At 38.0% G+C, this 21,550-nt stretch overlaps 1 protein-coding gene across 2 annotated transcripts in view; it reads left to right on the forward strand.

Moving 5' to 3' along the window:
• Positions 1-21,550, forward strand: part of snx2 (sorting nexin 2) — a 46,045-nt gene that overhangs the window by 17,746 nt on the left and 6,749 nt on the right. For both annotated transcript variants that reach the window (XM_028456364.1, XM_028456365.1), the window contains exons 7-12: positions 3,056-3,134; positions 4,688-4,763; positions 12,857-12,970; positions 14,003-14,096; positions 17,154-17,359; positions 19,080-19,223. In XM_028456364.1, the coding sequence (XP_028312165.1) occupies positions 3,056-3,134; positions 4,688-4,763; positions 12,857-12,970; positions 14,003-14,096; positions 17,154-17,359; positions 19,080-19,223 (713 nt within the window). The remainder of the gene's footprint in view (positions 1-3,055; positions 3,135-4,687; positions 4,764-12,856; positions 12,971-14,002; positions 14,097-17,153; positions 17,360-19,079; positions 19,224-21,550) is intronic.

Genomic DNA, 21,550 nt, shown 5'->3' on the forward strand with positions numbered 1-21,550 from the left:
CCTGCATTGTGCTCAAAGCGCTGAACCTTTCCTTACTTTAACCAAGTCACAACGTTAACTTCCCTTAAGGTCTTAAAAAAACTTTTCATTAAAATGTATCTTGTCTTGTGTCAAATATCAGTGATAAAAAAACCCAAAACAACTAAAGTAGATAAAAACAGCTTTATATTCAGTTTATTTTTATGAATATCACACAATGGCAAAGAATAAGAATCATCAAAAATTAGAGTCAGGAGTGATTTTCTATAGGTCAGCTTATAAAAGGTATACATCTGCTTACTTAAATAAAAAAATAAATATTAACATGTTGAATAAATAAGCTAGGTAACTTAACTGCCCAACCAACAGCAGCAGCTCAACACACATTAAGTGGTTAGCCTGTTGTTAGTTAGCCTGTTAGCTAACGCTGCAAAAAGCATGAGTTCATATTTATGCACATGTTGAGTTTCCAGCTACATTTATATAGACACAACTTAATATAACATTAGTTTGAGCTGTTTAAACATCTTTTATAATAACTAGGGATGAACTCAGAGGAAAATTATTGGACAAAACCAAAAATGTGAAAACCAAAACTGACGATTATGCCATGTATTAGTGCTGTTGCATTTATGGCTCTCAATGTTACGAACCTCACTAAAATTCAAGCATTAGAATTGCATAAACAAATATTAATGCTTCTAAAATAAATAAATAAAAGACAAAAAAAAGACAATATTTATTAAACAGTGACATTCCATCAATGCACAATATCATTTAAAATAAAATACTAAATATGTTTAACGTGACCCGTTCATGTATACATAATCCTAATGACACGTTGACCTGTTTACAGATCATCATTGGTCATCACAACTTCCTGTTTCTTCTGCGATGTTTCGGTGGGAAAGTGTTTTCGGTCAAAAAACGAAAATGCAATTTTAAGCCTCGTCTCCTGTTTCTACAACGTTGTCTTTTTCTCTGGTTGATCAAGTGCCTTAAGAACCACGTTGTCTTTTTTGTTTTTTTTGGCGGAGACGTTGCATACTGCCCCCAAATGTACAGGAGGTGTAATGACACGCTACATTTATAGAGATATAGGCCTGCTACACATGAATGAATATGTGGGAAACACTGAAGTATGAATGTGATTGTTTTTACTGTGTGGTGCTTAACAACTTAGGGGCCCCCAACTTTGTAATTGTGCTCCCTACGGAGCGATGGCGCCCCCTACACTCAGTTTTCAACAACATAGGGGGTATTTTCTGTTGTTTTTTCTTTTTTTAATCGGTTCCATCATAACCCAGAAACACATACATCAACCGTACCGTCTATTTATTACAGGCAATCTGCTCGGATGCTCCTGTCTTCACCTGAGGACCCCTGCAGCCACTTAAGGCTGGGATACACTGTGTGATTATTTTCAATCGTTGTTCTCAGCTTCAGCTCAAACTGTGCGACTCAGACGCAGAGCCCGAATGTTCTCAGCTCATTATTCATGTTCTCACACTGTACAGTTCGACACTCTGACACGATCTGACTGCTCACACTGTACGTTCATACACGACACGTCGGGGTCTTGTTTCCGGAAATGCAATGAAGAAGAAGAAGAACACTGAAGCGTCGCCATTAAAACAGACGAAGAAGAAAAACCCAGAAGTGGAGAGACGCTCGCAAATCTCAGCAAAAAGAGCTTTAAAAAAGAAAAGACGGCGACGTGATGGACCAGGAGCTGAATGGACAGACGTGGGCACGACAGTCCGTCAATTTTACAGAGGTCCTATTTGTGCATGCGCAGTGTGAGCGTTTACGGTAAACCGGTCCGTGGCACTGCTTCAACAGTGGGATACCCTCACGAGGAGAGACTGGATTTCAAACATGTTTGATTTCCTTACGACCTACGATTGTTGATCGGGAGCTGGTCGTGAGGTGTTAATTGCTTCTCGTGACCCCATGTATACTAGACGATGCACGACACACGATCTAGCAGAGACTCGCACAATCCCACAAAATAGTCGCACGAGTCAAAAGTTGGCTCAAAATGGGCCAAAAATCACACAGTGTATGCCTGCTTTTAGCTGTCACTGATATTGCCTGTGTGTATCCTCTGCTTGGTAACCCATAGTTATCGTCCAATATAAACAGAGCTTCCACCAGATGTAATGTGTAGCGACACATGAAGCTGCTCGTCATGTTTATAACTCACAACGGATCATTCTACATGCGTGCATAGTGCACGGATGTGAATACCGTCTGGTTGAAACGTGTTCAGGTGTGCGTGCGCGCATGCATCCTCTGCATTTTATATATATATATATATACACTACCGGTAAAAAGTTTTAGAAAACCCTAATTTTTCCAGTTATTTATTGTAATTCAAGTTGTGTAAGTTCAATGAATAGCTTGAAATGGTCCAAAGGTAAGAACTGAACAGCCAGAGGTTAAAAAAAAAAGGTTTGTTTACCCGAAACTGAAAAATAATGTACATTTCAGAATTACACAAATAGGCCTTTTTCAGGGAACATGAAGTGGGTTAACAATTTAAATCTGTTCTGCAGCAATAAAGGTTGAATCAGATTTGAAATGGTGCTGGTGCTACTCATTCCTACAGGTTTTCACACTTTTCTTGGTTACTTCCAACCCTCTCTGTCTGCATAAAAAGCAGTGTTAGAACACACTGTACTTTGATGAGTCAAAAGTTTAGAATACATTTTGGTCTATACATTGATTCCATGACTTCTTTTTCAACTTAAATTGCTTATTTGTTCTATGCTTTCATTTCAGAGTGCAATGACACAATAAACCGAATCATTTTCAGTAGAAAACTGGAAAAAGTGTGGTGTTATAAAACTTTTGACTGGTAGTGTATGTCTATATATATCTATACCAAGCATGACTAACACTCTAACTACATTAATAATCACTCTTCACCAATTCAACACTAAACATATACATCTCAAAATTTTCCTCACCGGTGGCGCTTGCTCGTGCGCCTCGCGATCCCCCTATACTGTGAAAAATTCCTGGTGAAAACCCTGAATGTTAATTATGTTAATGAGCGTGTCTTCATCTGCAGGGATGACCAAGGTGAAGGTCGGGAAGGAGGACCAGTCGTCCAATGAGTTTGTGGAGAAGAGACGATCTGCACTAGAGAGGTACAGTGACTCTGATACACACACAACGTGTGTGTGTGTGTGTGTGTGTGTGTGTGTGTGTGTGTGTGTGTGTGTGTGTGTGTGTGTGTGTGTGTGTGTGTGTGTGTGTGTGTGTGTGTGTGTGTGTGTGTGTGTGTGTGTGTGTGTGTGTGTGTGTGTGTGTGTGTGTGTGTGTGTGTGTGAGCTTACATCTGGAGCATACGTAGAGACAGGCATGGAGGGGGCGGAGCTGACATTCTGCTGCCCTTTGTTGATGGGGTTTGATTGGTAAGAAGGTCATCCAGTGACATCTGATGGAGCTCAGAGAACTCTACACTGATGAGACACAGAGCAATCAGCTCGGTTGATGCAAATGAATTTGAAAATCAATTAATTAATTATTCATGGGAACATAGCACAAAAAACAAATAAATGTTAGTTTGGTAGATTATTCTTTGCTGTAACAATGTTTGCTGGTCTTATAGTTTTAGAAAAGCCGTTTCATTGCACTTTTAAATAAATCACGTGTAAGGAACGTACATTTGTAGGATGAGCAGCAGAGCAAAGCATGTGGTTAGCGCCCATGAAAACATGGCTGATATTGTCATGTATTTATTTAGTGCATCAGTCAGAGAAAATACAGATGAGTTGTATGAGAACGTTGTTTAACGCCAGATTCGTTCTGCAATGACTTGCACTTTAAAAAAATGCTGTGAATCGAATGCGATGTAGGAGTTGAACCATTTGTACATGGACCCAAGAAGGATGAGTGTTGATTGGCTGAAAGCCTGAAACATCATGGCCCTCATTTATCAGCCTTGTGTGAAAACGAGTGTAAATCTGAGTTCACATTTGGTCGTAACGTGTGAAAACTGAAATTAAAGCAGATCATTTTAACGCTCTGTGGAAGAGGATCAGCTACTGAGCAGGTGACGTCTGCCCCCCTGTGTGCACTGAGAACAACTACACAACAGAGATCCTGGAAATACACACGGAAATATGACGTTTACATCGGCCTCAGTCCGCACGCTTTGGGCAATGAATATCATATTAAAAGAAATGAACGATCAAAATGTTTCTAAAAAGCCTTAAAAATGACTAAATGCTGTCCATTGACTGTTTTTATTTTGCCTTCAGCTAATTTCACCAATAATTCATGGCAATAGCAGAATTTACCAGCTGGGTTATCACGTATTCTGGGCGACCGTGGCTCAGGTGGTAGTGGGTCGTCTTCTGATTGAGAGGTTGGGGGTTCGATCCCAGTACCTGACTGTGTCGAAGTGTCCTTGGGCAAGACACTGAACCCTAAGTTGCCCCCAGTGGTCGACTAGTGCCTTGCATGTCAGTCCTGTCCCACTGGTGTGTGAATGTGGGAGTGATTGGGTGAATGAGCTGATATGTAAAGCGCTTTGAGACTGTTTCAGTGGTGATAAAGCTCTATATAAATCAAGTCCATTTACCATTTATTCTGTGGAAGAAAGAGGTGTCAGTAATAACGTTGGTTTTTAAAATTAATTGTATTTAGTGTTAATTATGTGTTTATGTGTTTAACAGTTGGTTGGTTTGTGTTTCAGGTATTTAATGAGAACAGTGAAGCATCACATCCTGCTGAAGGACCCTGATGTGCTGCAGTTTCTGGAAAGCTCAGAGGTAATAATAATAATTATCATTATAATGACTAGTGGAACTGGATCATAAATAAATATTAATAAACCTCCTGGGTTACAGTCGGTAATGTTAAAGTGGACACAGACATTGTCTTATTGTTGCTCTTCAAATATCCAACATGATACTCAACAATTCACAGTATCAAAATAAAAATGCTTTTTTTCAAAAACCGTTATTAATGCAGTTGCTTACTACAGCGGCATTGAGGCCACGCCCCCTGCACCTACTGTACATGAACTGTGTGGGCTATTGAGACTATAGAGACCCAAGCATTTGAGCTTGTGTGTTTTTATAATATCATTGATGTGTGATGTATCTATTAATATGTGACACAAAGGTAGATTCTGGGTAGAGAAATGCCTCTCTATGCTCCATGTCATGTAGTAGACCACTACCAACATTCATGACTGTGGCTGTGCAGAACATCATCACTACAAGCACAGTGAAACACAATGAATCTAACAAAACTATCTGGAAGTGAGATTCTAGATCATTAATCATGTTACTGTACGTACACTTCAATAAGAAAAAACACCAAACAGTGAAAGAGAATGACTACACCGACTATACTCTACATGTGCACATCTACTCAGACCAATAGAACTTGACAAGCTGGAATAACTAGATAATAATTATAAATATATAGGGATGTAACAATTCACTCAACTCCCGATACGATTTGATTCACGATACTGGGTTCACGATACGATTCTCTCACGATTTATTTTACAAAATGGGACTGTAGACAAATGACTGAAAAATATTCCTTTATTTTTTTTGGGAAAAAAACTAGAAAATACTGTACTGTTTTCTTTTTATTTTCCATTGTCAAAAGAATCCCTTGATAAACTATTCAAAACAATGCAATTTAACTTAAAATAAATCTTGAATGAAATAAATAAAGGAATAATACAAATGAAGAAGAAATCTATTAATTTAAATTCTGGTTCTATAGTAAACAATGCAAAACTACATAAGAGTTCTTTTACTTTTTAAAAATGCAACTGAAAATGTATTTTGTGCCTTAACAATTTGACTTTTTAAAAAAAAAAACCCCCGTCATTTCACTGTATTTATATCAGATATTTGTTTGGACCAGCAGAGGGCGCTGGTTACCCAGTGGTCGGTTGACATGCAGATATTCTAGCAGTGAAGAAGAGATGCTACGTGCTAGCAGACAGAGCTAATAGAAAAACGTGACTTTTACAGATATTCATGTAATATTACAGATATTCTTTTGGTGCTAAAGGGGCAAGGAATCATTTATGAACATGTTTAAGAGTAGACAGCGGCCAGAAAGAAAGCAGTAGCAGATTCCGCCCAGAGCATCGATGTGAACCGTGATACCTATGAATCGATTTTTAACTGCCTTACGGTTAATCGTTACATCCCTATAAATATATAATTGGTCAACATTTGACCAAATGTTAGAAAGTGTCCAAAATCTGAAGCGCCCGCCAAACGCCATCTTGATTTTGGAGAAATGCTAAAGGTTGACCAAGTAGCGACAAAGCTTATTTTACTCTCCTACCTTTATAAAACATAGTTCCATTAAAAAAGGTTTTCAGGAGTTAACATTGAAGGGTCAGTGAAATAGTAACTGGACTATAATACTTGGTTTGAATGTAAGTCATTTTTTGAGCCTTCTTTTTTAAATGCTGTAAGTGAAAAGCAGAATTCCTCTTCAGTAGCTTACCTCCACCACCTCAAATCACTAAACAAAGACACACACACACACACACCAGATAAATACAGTTTGCTTTAGAGCCTAGAATGGAACTACCAACCCTCGCACACACAGTCTTCAGTTACTTTTAACTCATCTTTAAAACTCAACTGTGTATAAATGATCCCAAAGTTTCAATCCATACACACTGGCTCTCATTACCAAGGCTCTGCTGGATCAGCTGACTGATCTGATAGATGGAGTTCACATATAGAACCAACAGAAAAGGTTGTTTGCAAGTTTTTGTTGATTTTCTGCAGACACGCTTTGAAAGAGAAGCAGCTTTTAAATAACGACACAGACTGAAATCCATTAAAAAGGAGCTGGAGGCATGAGCTGCTGCTAAACAGAGACTTTCAGAGTGCTTTTAAACTAAACAGATTGGTATCATTGACTGGTGTACTATACAACTTCTACCCTGAATCAGTTTGGATACATTTTAAAATCAACAGTTGATGCTGCAATTGATTTTCAGTGTCAATCAAAAAGAAAGAAATTGAAATGGGTTGAAAAAAGTTGCAATTGGTTAAAAAAAAGTTGAAAAAGTTGGAAAAATGTTAAATTAAATGGACTTGGTTCATATAGTGCTTTTCTCCCTACACTGAATTAGTCCCAAAGTGCTTTACAATATTAACACATTCACACACCTATGGGACTGAGCTGCCATACAAGCGCTGGTCAACCACTGGGAGCAATTTAACGTTCAGTGTCTTGCCCAAGGACACTTTGACACATAAACTGGGATTGAACCCCCAACCTCTCGGTTAGAAGACGAGCCCCTTCCCTACGGGTGGGGCTTGGTGCTTGTCTCGTCTCCTGGTTGCCTTGGGGGCGCGCCTCGCGGCGTGCGGGTCTGGGGTGGCCTGCCGCGCCGGTCTGGGGGTGCTGGCCTCTGCGCCGGGGTTGGGGCGGGGTTACTTGGAACTCCGGGATGGTGCTCTTTGCTGGGGGGCGCCCCCCACGGGGGTTTGGCCCGGGGGCTCACCCTTGAGGGTTCCCTGTCCTGCGGTGGTACCCTTGGGGTCCGGCTGGCCAGGCCGGCTGGCTAGGCCGGCTGGCTAGGCCGGTCCTGGCGGGGTTGCTCGGCCGTGGGGGGGTGGCCTGGGGCTCCCTGACCCCCACTCTTTCTGCTGGCCTGGCTGCACCTGTGGGCCCGGGGCAGTTCCTGGGTTTGCGGTAGCGTTTTTTTTGCACATATCCTGGTATACGATGCACTGGCACGCCTTGGGATGTGGGATAAAACTCATACTGGGCTTAACTTCAGACACGTTCATCCCAAATACCTGCTTTAGGTACTACCAGTCACTAATTCCCCCTGTCCACAGCCACCACCATTATAGCTAAGCTTCACACTTGTCACTATACTGGCTTGATTACACAACATAATAAGCACAATATATTCTACAACTTCACATCTCACCCTCACTGTAAAACAATCTATTCATACCCACCCTTTCTATTTTCTACCTTGAGTCTCTCCTCCCTGCTCCCTTTCCCCTCCCTCTCCACTTAGGTGTAACACTGCTCTCCAAAAAAAAAAAAAAAAAAGAAGATAATGACCCCCTGGGTCAAAAAAAAGTTAAAGTTGGTTGAAAAAGCTGAAAAAAGTTGAAATGGATTAAAAAAGTTAAAAAAAACCAAAACAACAAACATTGAAATGGGTTAAAAAAAAAAGTTGAAAAATGTTGAAAAAAGTTAAAATTGGTTGAAAAAGTAAAAAAAACAACAACATTAAAATAAGTTTTTAAAATAAGTAGAAAATGTTGAAATGGGTTAAAAAAAAAAAAAAAAAAGTTGAAATGGGTTGAAATTAGTAGCTGAACATGTTGTTGTTTCAGAAACAAATGAACCATTTTCCTTCCATCCAACATTGGCTTTATCAAGTTTGTCAAACTGGAAGTTTGTCAATTCCAAAGTTTGAATGTGAATATTTCACATTTTTTTTTAACCCTATACATGTGACCGTCTACTCAAACCCATAAAACGTGACCAACTGGAAGAGATATAAATAATGGACTTTATGTGATTTATAAACACAAAATGGATTCCTAATGCAGAAACACGTTAGGAGAAGAGGAATTACATAACGTCCTGTGTCATAGATCAGTGGTTCCCAACCTTTCCACATTCATGTACCCCTTCAGACCTTTAACCTGATGCCATGTACCCCCTAACCGCTGCACACACAAAAAACAGAATAATGTAATGCAGTGTTTTTCAACCTTGGGGCCGTGACCCCATGTGGAGTAACCACTTTGTGCACTAATCCTGGCAACAACAAACATTAGTAAAAGATCATTTTAGAAAGAAAAAAGTCACAAATTTGTGATAATAAAATAGGGTCACGACATAAAAAAGATTTGGAACCACTGATTTAACGTCATATACAGTAATAAATCCATACAGTTACATTTGTCTCTGAATTTGACTCATCCTGTTGAGGAATAATGTATAATAATTAAATGAAAGAATCATAATTTGTAAGGAATGTAAATCTGTAAATGTGGCTCTCGTCATATTTGTGTAATTTGAGGCAATGAATGGAGGCTCCTGACTGACAGTCAAAATGTATTCTATTTCACCCGTACCCCACTTTAGACAGCAGCTAAAATCTATGGCGTTATATTAAATTTGAAAGAACTCTAAAGGTGGCCTCTTACTCTCCTAGCTACAGTATATAAAACATGGTTCCATTAAACAGTTTACAGTAGTGATGATATATGAGAGGTATCTGGTACTAACTAGACTATTACTTAGCCACAGTGTTGTAGAACTCACATTTTCTATTAAGACCAGTTGAAAGCAGTTATCGTCTGTTTTTTAACTTCATTATTGTGAAAAGAAGAAACACTTTGAACTGTTCCAGATGATTTAATGTTGTCATTTGATTTAAAACATTTAGCGTTACCTCACTGATCGTTCTGCGTCTGTTCCACTACCTTATGTGTCAAACATCTGCCACAACATCTGCCACAACATCAGTCCATCTTATTTCTAGTCAGAAATACCTTTAAACTCTTAATTTAGGCTTCATTCACCTGATAAATTAACATCTTAATAAATAACGCACAAAAAAATGATGCAGTTAAACACTTCTTTGCAATCATAATATTCTTTATTCATATTACACATTATGTTAGCACTCAGTGATGGAAATAATAAACACTAATTAGTTGTTTAAGTTCATTTATTGTTTTCATTCATTCAGTCATAAAACAACTTACAAATAAAAAAATGTTGCTTCTCGTGTCAAATATTGCCATTAATTTAAATGAATTAGCTACAAATTTTAATTTTGTTTGTGGACATCCACCATTAATTTAAAGTAATTCTGGACTTATCAGTGTATATTAAATACATAGAAATATATATTTTTTGCAAGAATTTAGTGAAAAAAATAGTCAAGGTTTGAGATCTTTGCATATTGTTTTTAAATAGTTGCTGACAAAAATAAAAACAGAATTAAAGAGAGAACGCTTTCCAACTGTTCAACCTTCTCATGGTTTTTAAAAAATGATTTTAATGGTCTTGGATAGTGTTGTCTAAAGCAGTGGTTCTCAACCTTTTCAGGTTGCAACCCCCAAACTAAAGGTCCCAGAGAGCGGGGACCCCCACTGTAGCTGAAGGTGGTTGAACACAGACATTGAAGAACAGTCATGTGGAGACAGGACCATCTATAAGGGGGAAAAAAGGGGAGAGATTTTTGGGGTCCATCCATAAAGTCAGTAAAATGATGGTCTATTGTTCTATGAATCTGTGATAACCACATTTATTTATTCATCTGAATAATATCCACTGTTATCCAGGAACGTTTATTATTATTAAAGTCATCTGAAAGATGGAAATCCTGGTTTTAATCACTAATAAAATGGTTCAAAGTAAATAAAAATGGTGGAAAAGGAGGTGAAATGGGATTTTAAAAACCATGGAAATTGGTTAAAAGTTGCAAATTAGAGTCGATAAAAACAGACAGAAGAAATGGGTTCAAAGTGTCAAACATTTAGTTTAAACTGGCAAATAATAGGCATGACAAATGGTGAATGTGGTAAAAGATGCAAAAAAAGCATGAAATATGGTGAAAAGAGGTTAAAAATGACAATAATGGATCAATATATGTGACATTAGGTGGAAAAGTGGTGGAAATGGTTTATAAGTGTTGAACATGTCTGGAAAGTAAGAAAAAGTCATTTAAATGTGATGTAGAAGTGTCAGAAATGGGAGAAATGTTGCAAAAATACATTAAAAGGAGCAAAAATATGGTGTGAAAAAGTGATGAAAATAGGTTAAAATATGGTGAGTTTGATTGAGTTCCAGAACAATTGTAAAAATAAGCAAAAATGGGCTCAAATTATTTAAAAATATTGTTAGTTTCTTAAAGGCATCTGGTGAAACCCTCCCAGTGTCTCAAAGGTCTAGAGTACAACACGACTACCAGTGTATCCTAAGATTACCTCTGCTTTTGGCGTTTAGATGACACGTGCCAGTGGGGGGCGCTATTGAATCACTAACCAACGCTGAAAGCTCACGCTGGTCTTTTTATTTGACTGTTTATAGAACTAAAGGCTGCTACAGTTTAAAGCGGTGGTTCTCAAACTATTTTAACTTACGTTCTCCTTACTTCTGAAGTACCCTTCATTTGTTCAACTACATTTAGCTCAGAATTCTGTGAAAAAACATCTGTAGATCATAATGATGGAATTAATGAGTGATAACACACATTTTAAATGATCTTATTTTGTAAATAATTGAATGAAACAGTGTTTAGTGGCTCCTGAATAGATTTATTTATATAGTTTTTTTTCATAATTTCTGCTCATCTCCCTCCTGATGTAGAACCAACATCAAGATCCTTTCTGTCATCATTTTTGTTGTTGTTTGTCTCTTTTTTTATTATTCAGTATATTATTCTCCTATTTTATGTGTTTTTGTTGTGATTTTGTGAGTTGCTGGTAATATCTAGTATAATTATCATTGTCAACTAAAAATAAACATAAAAACTCACATTTTTAATGCTTTCATTTGTTAAATTTTTTTCTCAAGTACCCTCTGTAGTGCCGTCGCGTACCCCCATCTGAGAATTACTGCTTTATAGAATAAATGATAATGATACAAAAATAGAAATGATTCATATGAAACGATCCAAATACAGTTCAGTAAATACATCCAAACACTTTTCTTCCAATTAGACAGAAGCTTAAAAGTAAGAAAAAAACTAAGTTTAAAAAGTGTTTCTGAACAAGGTGAAAAACTCCATCCGTTCACCAAATCCCCTCATTGAGACAAGGTCAGACCAAAAGTCTCAGTTCTTTGAGTTTAATGTCTCCAAAAGCTCCACCTCAGGGTTTCAAACCCTCCACCTTCGTCCGTTTCCTCCATTCTTTGCTCACTTCAAACAAATTCTCTGTAACATTTGCTTTCGTTGACCCTCCAGTCCTTTCCTTTCTGCAGACCCTCTCCGCTAAGTGTTGTTGAGATTGAAACACACATCGCTGTTGTACCGACAACAAATGGCTTTGTGTCACTGATTTAACAAATGAGTCGGTGGGATGCCTGAGCGGGCGCGTCGGGCCGTCCAACACGCTTAATGAAACGTAACCAGAGGTAGAGCGGAGCGCTGGAAAGCTATTCTTATTTCTCCTCTTGCTCATTTACCCACGTCCCCTCTCCACCCGGCGGCCCCTGGGACGGAGCCGTCCCCTGGCTGTTACCGCCCCTATTAAAGCAGATTGGTCAGGGAGGAGGAGGCCAACCCTCTGCTATAGCTGAGAAAATGTAAACCTTTCCAAAATGAAGAAAAATGAGTCTATTTTCAGACGGACGTGTTGGTGACGGGCTGGAATCGCAGTCACAAAGCACTTAAAGGAAGGATTTAGTGCTGATTGGTCCCAAAATGCTGGATATGTTTGTGTCGGAGGAAGAAAGAAAACAAGTTAAAGCCCAAAAACAAACACGGCAATGAAAGGAACTCCCCTTATCCTGATGTTATACAATATGAAGTGCTGTTTATGGTTTACTACAGTGGTTCTCATTATCTTTGTCCCATGTACCAGGGTTGGGGTCAATTATAATTATAATCTGATTTGATTTAATTTAATTTAATTTTAAACATAAACACAACTTAACTTTATTTAATTGTATTTAATTTAATTTGAAGTTCCTTATTATGGAAGTGGAACAAGAAAATAATGATTTTAGGGTACGTGTTTGACAAAATCCTAAATATTTTTAAATAACAGTTTTTATCAAATTTGTCTTGGGAAATGTGTAACTTTGATATACAGTAATTTTATGTCCTGGATGTAAAACGCCCTTGGTTACGGTAATGATCCTGCTTTTATTTGTTGTGCAGTTGCCTCGTGCCGTCAGCACTCAGGCCCTGAGCAGCGCGGGGCTCCTCCGTATGGTCAACAAGGCTGCAGACGCTGTCAACAAGATGACCATCAAGATGAACGAGTCCGACGCTGTGAGTTAAGGAAGACGAGTGGACGGGAAAATAAAGGAGGAGGAATGGGTCACGCCTTCAAAATAAGAGTAGATGATGGGTGAAAGCAGCAGGAAATCAGAAAATGAGTTATTATAACAAGATATATTACATTTTACATTAAAAAAAAGATGACCAGGAGGGAAATGGGAGAGAAAATGGGTGAATGTAGTGTTAGTAATGAAATGAAAGCAAATAATACAAGTAGGACATATGGAGGTAAATGGGGGGAAATTAATTTAAATGAAAGTAAACTAGTGGAACAAAGAGAGCAGTAAAATCACAGAAACAGACAGAAACGAGCCATAAGATTGGTGAACAACGTAGATTTTTATGAACATACAAATACATGATTTATAATATCAAAGGCACAAAAATTCATGGACCTGGTGGATCAGAAAAGAGCAGATCACCAGATGAATTGAAATATAGTAGAAATGCCTTAATATTGGTAAAAAGATATTGTGATGGAAAAGTACAGGCGTGATTCTGGGGTACAGAAGAATGTACGAGAGGGAGCAGTAAAGTGTTTATGTTATTTTTATTTATGAAACGTTATTCTTTATGTCAGTATTAAGAATATGTATGCATGTATATACTTTAGCTTTTATTAGCCGTTAATATTTTATATGTATACAGTATATGTATATTATTTTGCTTTGATTATCAATTAATATTGTATTTTGTAAAGTAAATTTCAAATGGGCGGGGTTAAACATTAACTAAGGCTTCTGCTCCTTTTCCCTTGGTCTGACTAGTGTAGACTGTTTATGCTCTGATTGTGACCAATAATAATAATAATAATAATAGTAATAATAATAATAAACTGAACCAAAAAGATGTTGAAAAAAGAAAGGCGGAAATAGGGATTTTTAAGAAGGAAGGAGAGAAAATAACCATGTTATTAGAATAGAAACATCAACAGATCATTAAAATGTGTTAATAGGTCTTTAAAAACTTTCTTTCTTTATTTCTTTCTTTCTTTCTTTCTTTCTTTCTTTCTGTCCATCTCAGTGGTTTGAGGAGAAACAGCAGCACTTTGAGAGTCTGGACGTCCAGCTGAGGAAACTACACATCAGTGTGGAGTCGTTGGTGTGTCACCGGAAAGGTACTGTTAAAGTTCTGAGATACTCTCATGTTCTGTACCTGAGATTGTTTACAGAGACGTAGTCAGAGGTTTTGCTGAATCAATCAATCAATTTATTACAGATGAACAGAAATCAATCAACAACAATATAAAGTCAGTAGAATAACAGACACTCGTCTAATACACAGCTGTGGACCTCAGGGTCGGGTCACTCCTGGGCCTCGAACCTAGTTTTCTCACCCTTTTTATTCCATGTTGTCTAGTTTTTCTCCTCCGTTGGCAGCACATGTGACTTCTTTTGTTATGATACGTAGGACATTTGTGATTGTCAAACATCAGCTCATCATTTAAAAGTTTACATCTAAGTATTATTTTTATTAGAATATGGTTTATATTTAGAAATCATTTACTGTGAATTTAAAGCAATACAAATTATGTTCAAGATTGATTTATTCATTATTATTATTTATCATTTAGGGGTCTGTTGTCTGCTTTATTTGATTTATTAGGTATGTATGTATATGAGTTGTTTAGTGTGTATTAAGTTTTGTATTTAAAATATTATTTGTTAATGATTTAGATGTTGTGCATTTTGCTCTAAAACGGTCTTTTTTAGTGTTAATGTGAGTGTCTGGTGATTATATCTGTTTTGTCTCTTCACTTACGTACAATTCAGATTAAGTTAAAATCCTTGTCCTGAAAATGGCAGCCAACAAGTGGACCTGACTATATTTTATGAATAGAATTGAGTGTAAAGACATTTAATTATGTTAAAAATAAACAAATGATTGATAATCCATTTCAACAGTACGTTCTGTGTTCCATTCCTTCCCTCGACGTGAAGAGTTCTGTTGATTCATAGGCTTAAGGAGCCTTAGCGCACCCCCCCCCCCCCCCCCCCCCCCACACACACACACACACACACACACACACCTAGAGGCTGAGTTGTGTAAATTGTTGAAGGTGTGTTCTCAGAGGAGATGATTAAGCCCACCTCCTTCAATTGGATCAAACTGTCATTATTCATTAAGATGAACGTTCCTGAGAGCAGAGTTGATAAAGTGTTCCACTCACCATTAAAGCTCATTTAGCATCTCATACGTGTGAACCTAGTGCAGCAGATTAGTAAAAAAAAATCATTCACTTTGGTATAAAAACATGACATTTGGCACAGATACTCTCAGAGACGCTATTCTGGAGAAAGGCGTGGTCCACTCAAAAATTCAATATGGTGGCCATTTTTCAAGATGGCCACCATTGCTATTCAATGGTTATTATATCACCAAAAAATGCTTGAATCTGGTCAAACGAGGTTTCAGCAGAAAGGTGTGGTGTTTTGTAACCTCAGAGGAGTTTGATACTGCTTTGTCCCATTGACAGAGGTTAACCCTGGTGCAGGAGAACACCAAACCTCCGCAGGTGCAACCGGCCTCTAGCCAAAAACAAACCATATATTCAGACTCGGGGGAATAAAACGCACAAAATTAGCAAATTTTTTGCAGTGTTTCGCCTCTAGCGGGCGCATTCCTGACTCTACCCCGCCCATATGGTGCCTATCAAAGGTCAGGCCCCGCCCATATGGTGCCTATGAAAGGTCCGGTGAACAGCCTTAATGAATATTCATTATAATGAATTTCACAGTAGGCCGAGGGGGAAAACGAGTAAATAAAACACATTTCTGTCACTGTGAGGGGGAGGTATTAATAGTTGAGGTGGACACACCCAGGAGAGCGTGATGTGGTGACACAGTGAACATTAGAAAAGAAATGATCTGGCATAGAAGCGGAGGATAAAATGTAGATCACTCTCCATAGGAAGTGTCTGTTCAACAGGTAGAGGAAAGGGGCGGAGCTTACTCTCACAGACTAAAAGCTGGAGGGTCATTGGGGAACCCCTGTGTTATAACGGAGGTGGGGGGACACACAGATGCACTTTATGAACCAGAAACATGACATTAAATTATATTTCCTTGTTTAAAATAATAAAAATGAACAAGTAGTAAAACACCTTTGAAACTATATGTAATTCACAATATGTAATTTAAAGTAAAACCATATTTTACATCAGTCCCAGGGTGTTTACTGGTGCTGGGTGGGGGGTCCTGGTCCTGCCTATAGGACTCTCTGGTCTCTGTAGATCCTCTCCCTCCAGAGTCTCCCGTGCACCTCGTCCTCCAGCAGTGCCTGATAAGCCACTGTGTGTCTTTACACATTGAGCGTGTTCCTTTTATAACAGCTGCAGGTGTTGCAGATAATTGATCAGCAGTTTTGCACAATGATCATGTGATTTAGATTACAGTTATTATTAATAATAAACTGTATTTGTAGGAGCACGTATGTCACCCTGGGGTGTCGGTATCATTTTGTCCTTCACATATGAAATGTGCAGTGTTTGATTATTTTACACAAATGTATTAATTTCACAAAGCTTTCATTCATTTCATCCTTCTCCTGTTGGGGGCGGAGTTTCCCGTTTCTCTTGATTTTGTGTGTACGGCTGGGTCAGAGCTGCTGTGGAGGTGGAAACATTATCTCGTCAAGTTTGTTTTTTATAAATCCCAAACGATACTTATAGGTGGCGTACGCTTTCTTTAGTACGTACGCAGCATTTATAAATGAGACCCCTGGTTTACTAACATCTTATTAAGCGTTAAATTGAGCGTGCGGCTGTTTTTTTTTTTGTTTTTTTTTTTACCAGTTACTGATAATTTACTCAGATTGCTTCAGCAAATGATAACAAGTGCAAAAGTAGTGGATATTGTTCAAATGTTCTACATGGCGAATGTAGGAGAACAAAGTCATCAACAAACAATAAATAAAAAGACATTTTTCAATTATATCAAATAAATCTGAATTAATCAGGATAATGAAAATAAATGACTTCTACCCAGTGACGTGCCGTCAGGGTAGGCAAGGTAGGCAGTGCCTACCCAACCCTAGTGGTCACGGCACGTCACTGCTTCTACCCATTAGGAAGAGAAAATATGTGTGTTTGCCTCCCAGGGTGTGGGTTTCTGAAGGTCATTAAGTCTTAACTTAAACCTTTATTCTTTGTATGTTTCTTATGATGTCATTCTAGAGCTTTCTGTGAACACGGCTCAGTTTGCTAAGTCTGCAGCCATGCTGGGGAACAGCGAGGACCACACCGCCCTGTCCAGGGCTCTGTCCCAGCTCGCTGAGGTAGAGGAGAAGATGGACCAGCTCCACCAGGACCAGGCCAACGCTGACTTCTACCTCTTCTCTGAGTTACTGGGAGACTATGTCCGTCTCCTCGCTGCTGTCAAAGTAGGAAAACAGACATTACACATGAGTCTATGAGTCAGAAGAGACAAATTAAATTAATATGTTTCATTTGTCACTGAATAAAAATGCTTTTTAATAATTTTCCTCCATAGAATGCACCAAATAACCTTTTATCTAAAGTTATTTTTCTAATTAACCACACAGGTACCAAGCTTTAACATCCAGGACTCATTTATTCTAAATACTGAATGGGTTCAATCACTCATTGGCTCAATCTCTGACCTCTTGAAATTGACTTGTTCATTTTCATAATTTTTTTTAAATTATTTGTTCATTCAAAATAATAAAAAATAATTAAAAAAATACCCTTTGAACAGGAAGAACCTTAAGCAGTACCAGACCATTTTTTTTTTTTTTTTTTTTTTTTTTTTTAACCAATTACTAGACATTTCAGGTGACCCAGTTTTATTTCTGGGCGACCCCAAGATTGAAAAACACTGGTGTAAGCTGTTGCCTAAGTCCTACACCAACTATTGACAAATTACAGTAAAAGTTGAGTCTCTAGTACTGAACATGCTCCACGTCTCTATAATCTATTCTATTTAAATGTATTATTTATGTTCTATCAACATTAACAATGATCATGGTAAATAATTAGTATAAAATCTGAGCAAAAACACACAAAAAACAACAGTAATACACAAAATTACTCAGAAAAATGTACAAAATTACAGAAAATGACAAAAAAGTACAAAAAGACTAGAGAAAACATGAAAAATGACTCCACAAACCCAAAGTACTAACAAACAAGCAAAACAACAACAGAAATGCACAAAATTGCTCCAAAAAACTGCTGTAAAAACAATAAAACGTAACGTGATATTTACAGATTTATTTTATTTTTTTATCTATGTGAAGTTGAACCATGTCATTAAATATCACTATTTTTAGATCAATGTTGTTAATTCATGATATGATAAAATCTTTCTGCTTCATTGTTGCTGCAGTACCATACATGAACTGCTGGGTGCAGTGTCGCTTAAACATTAACAACAGAACAAGAACCAAGTCACATGACTCGAGCGCAGGAAAATAACTTGTATTTTTTAAATAACTTGCTCTTGTAAACAAAACGTACGCTTCCGTTTATTTACTTTTTACTCACCAACTTCACGTCACACACTGATGCATACCTATGACTGTTATTTTTTAGCACAATTATGTTTTTACAGTTTTTGTTGAATTTCAAGATATCTATTCAAGTTTATAATTTGATATACTCGATAGGGCTGGACGATATGGACCAAAACTCATATCTCGATATACGATATGAATCTCAGTAATTTTATTTCAAAATAAATCTGACCAGAAATGATGGGTTAGATTTGTTGATCCAAATGCCACACAGGCTCATTTATTAACAAACATCTGTACAATATGTGTCACTTTTTGTCTTTTTCTCCTTTAAGGGACAGCACGTGTGAGTGAGTTCTGTAGTGTGGCTTGTTTAGATGAAGGTCTGGGTTAGAACGCATTCAGAAATCCATCCAACAAAATAAGATATATATCAATATAGACGATATCCACACCCAGCTCTAATACTTTTCTATATTTTAAAGCAGTATGGACCAGAAAACACCAATTATTGTAAATGAGCCACAAGATCATTTTTGCCCCTTGTCAAAAGAAAGTTCTTGTCTCGACTGTTGATATTTACATATTTTTTATTAATGATTAAATGATTCTATATTTGTGTGTTTAGGGCGTGTTTGACCACCGTATAAAGACGTGGCAGAAGTGGCAGGACAGTCAGATTCTGCTTCAGAAGAAACGAGAAGCTGAAGCTAAACTACAGTTCACCAACAAATCTGACAAACTGCAGCAGGCCAAGGATGAGATCAAAGACGTGAGTGGGAGCTTCTGCTTTTATTTTGAAAAAGAAAAAAAAATGGTTCATTAGCGTAAATGACTGGTACGAGTTTTTAAACGTACTTCTTTTGAGAAAATATGGACTCAAGCGTGTAACTGCAGTCATTAGCATAAATATGTTGTTCACTTACAATAATAAAATGTGGAGGTAATGACTGAGCATGACTCAGCAAAACCTCTGAGTTTTGTCCGTAAAACACAACATGGCGTTTTATTTTGAAGGAACCGGAAGTACACATAAAGAGGTAAGTTGAAAAGCTTTCCTTTTGTTATTCAAAAGTTAAGATATATCAGTGTATTTTTTGATTAATAAATACATAGTTAGATGAAATGTTGATATATCTTAACCTTTAAAAATAAATAGAAAATAAAATCTGAAGCGGCACATATTGATGATGTCATATCGTGTTTTACATCCTAAGGCCGTTGAGTCTGCCGACTTTTATTTTGAAGCCTGAGACCGTGTCATCTGACAGAGTTTTTGCTGAGTCATGAGTCCGTTTGGTCTGATAAATGACAGAGGTTTTGCTGATGCCTCACTCTGAGACCTGAGGATGTCCTAAAATGTACAGTATACACCAGTATGGTGTTAGGATACGACTCATGACTCAGTAAAACCTCCATCAGATGAAACCTCTGTCGCTTGTCAAAATAAACGCCGTCAAATGACACAGCCTCAGGCTTCAAAATAAAAGTTGTCAGTCGGCCTCAGTCTGTAAAACGCAACATGGTGCTTTATTTTGAAGGAACCGGAAGTACACATGAAGAGGTACGTTAAAAAGGCTCTCTTTCCTTTTATTTTTCAAAAGTTAAGATACTGTATATCAGTGTATTGTTTGTGTAATAAATACATCGTTAAATGAAACTTTGATGTATCTTAACCTTTAAAAATAAATAGGAAATAAAATCTGAAGCGACACATATTGATGATGTCATGTCGTGCTTTATGTCCTAAGGCCGTTGAGTCTGACGACTTTTATTTGTCATTTGACTGAGGTTTTGCTGAGTCATGAGTCTGTTTGGTCTGACCAATGACATAGGTTTTGCTGATACGTGATACCTCACTCTGAGACCTGAGGATGTCCTAAACGTACAGTATAATACCACCAGCTACTACTCAATAACAGAAACTGCCTGCGTCAATTAGCATAAATATGTTGTTCACTCACAATAATAAAATATGGAGGTAATGACTGAGTTAATGAGGCCCAGTTGTAATTGATTTTTCGTTGAGTGATTTTCACGTTTGTTCCTTAATGATCAAATGAATTCTTCCACACTATCTGTGTGTAGTTGTGTTGTGTGCTGGTGTGTGTTTAGATGTTGAGCTAGCTTGAAAAGAAACAGTCCTTCATGGTTCAGTCATGTGAAAACTTTTTCCTCTTCTTTTTCTATCTGTTGGCTTCACTTAAAACTCAGTACGACAAACACCAGAGAAAAGTACTTTATTAGAGCTTCTGTTGAAGCTGTCACCCCACAAATTCATCCTGTGCACGGTCTGTCAACACACACACACACACACAGCTGTGGCGTAGCCGGGGGTCTGTGCATTAGAGCTGAACTGCTCCAGCTGTCAGACGGGAGGTTTTGGGCAGAGAACGAGGGTGTGTTTTTGAAGGCTGAGGTGAGAAGAGGCTGATGGAGGAGGACAGATTACAGTAGAGTTACAAACCATGTTTATTTGGACCCAACGAAGACTTTTCCTGCCTGTCAGGACAGAAAGGTTTTGGTTCATGGCAAAGACGAAAGAAAACACACACTGCAGCTTTTTTCCTTCTGAGAGCGATGGTCGGACCTGAGGCTGATGCAACTAACGACTAAACCAGGGGTCACCAACCTACCTTTGTGAAACTGTGGCTACTTCATAGCTACTCACTAGTCCAAAGCGCTACCCGTTAGAAAAGCACTTCTTAATTACTAAATGTTCATGATTTCACATTAAAGGTCACATATCATGCTGTTTTTCACCATCATCTCCATTTGTTCTCAGAACCACAAAAAAAATATTTGAGGTTTATTTTCACAAACTCTCCTGTTTTCCAGAGTTTTATCCTCTGAAAAGTCACTTTCTGACCAACTCTACAAACAGGTTGATTTACCTCCTACTTATGCATATTCATGAGTGGGCGTGTCTATAGACGGGACACTGACTTCCTCCTCCTCTCACGGTGATGTAGGGTCAGAGGACGGCCCACCCTCCTCCCACCCACTCCCTAGCCGAGCTCATGCTGCTTTATAAACATGAGACAGGGCTTGGGGGCGGGGCCTCCGCCAGAACATACTGAGACTGTAGAAAATACATAC

This window comes from Gouania willdenowi, chromosome 9, assembly GCF_900634775.1.
Source record: "Gouania willdenowi chromosome 9, fGouWil2.1, whole genome shotgun sequence".
Lineage (NCBI taxonomy): Eukaryota > Metazoa > Chordata > Actinopteri > Blenniiformes > Gobiesocidae > Gouania > Gouania willdenowi.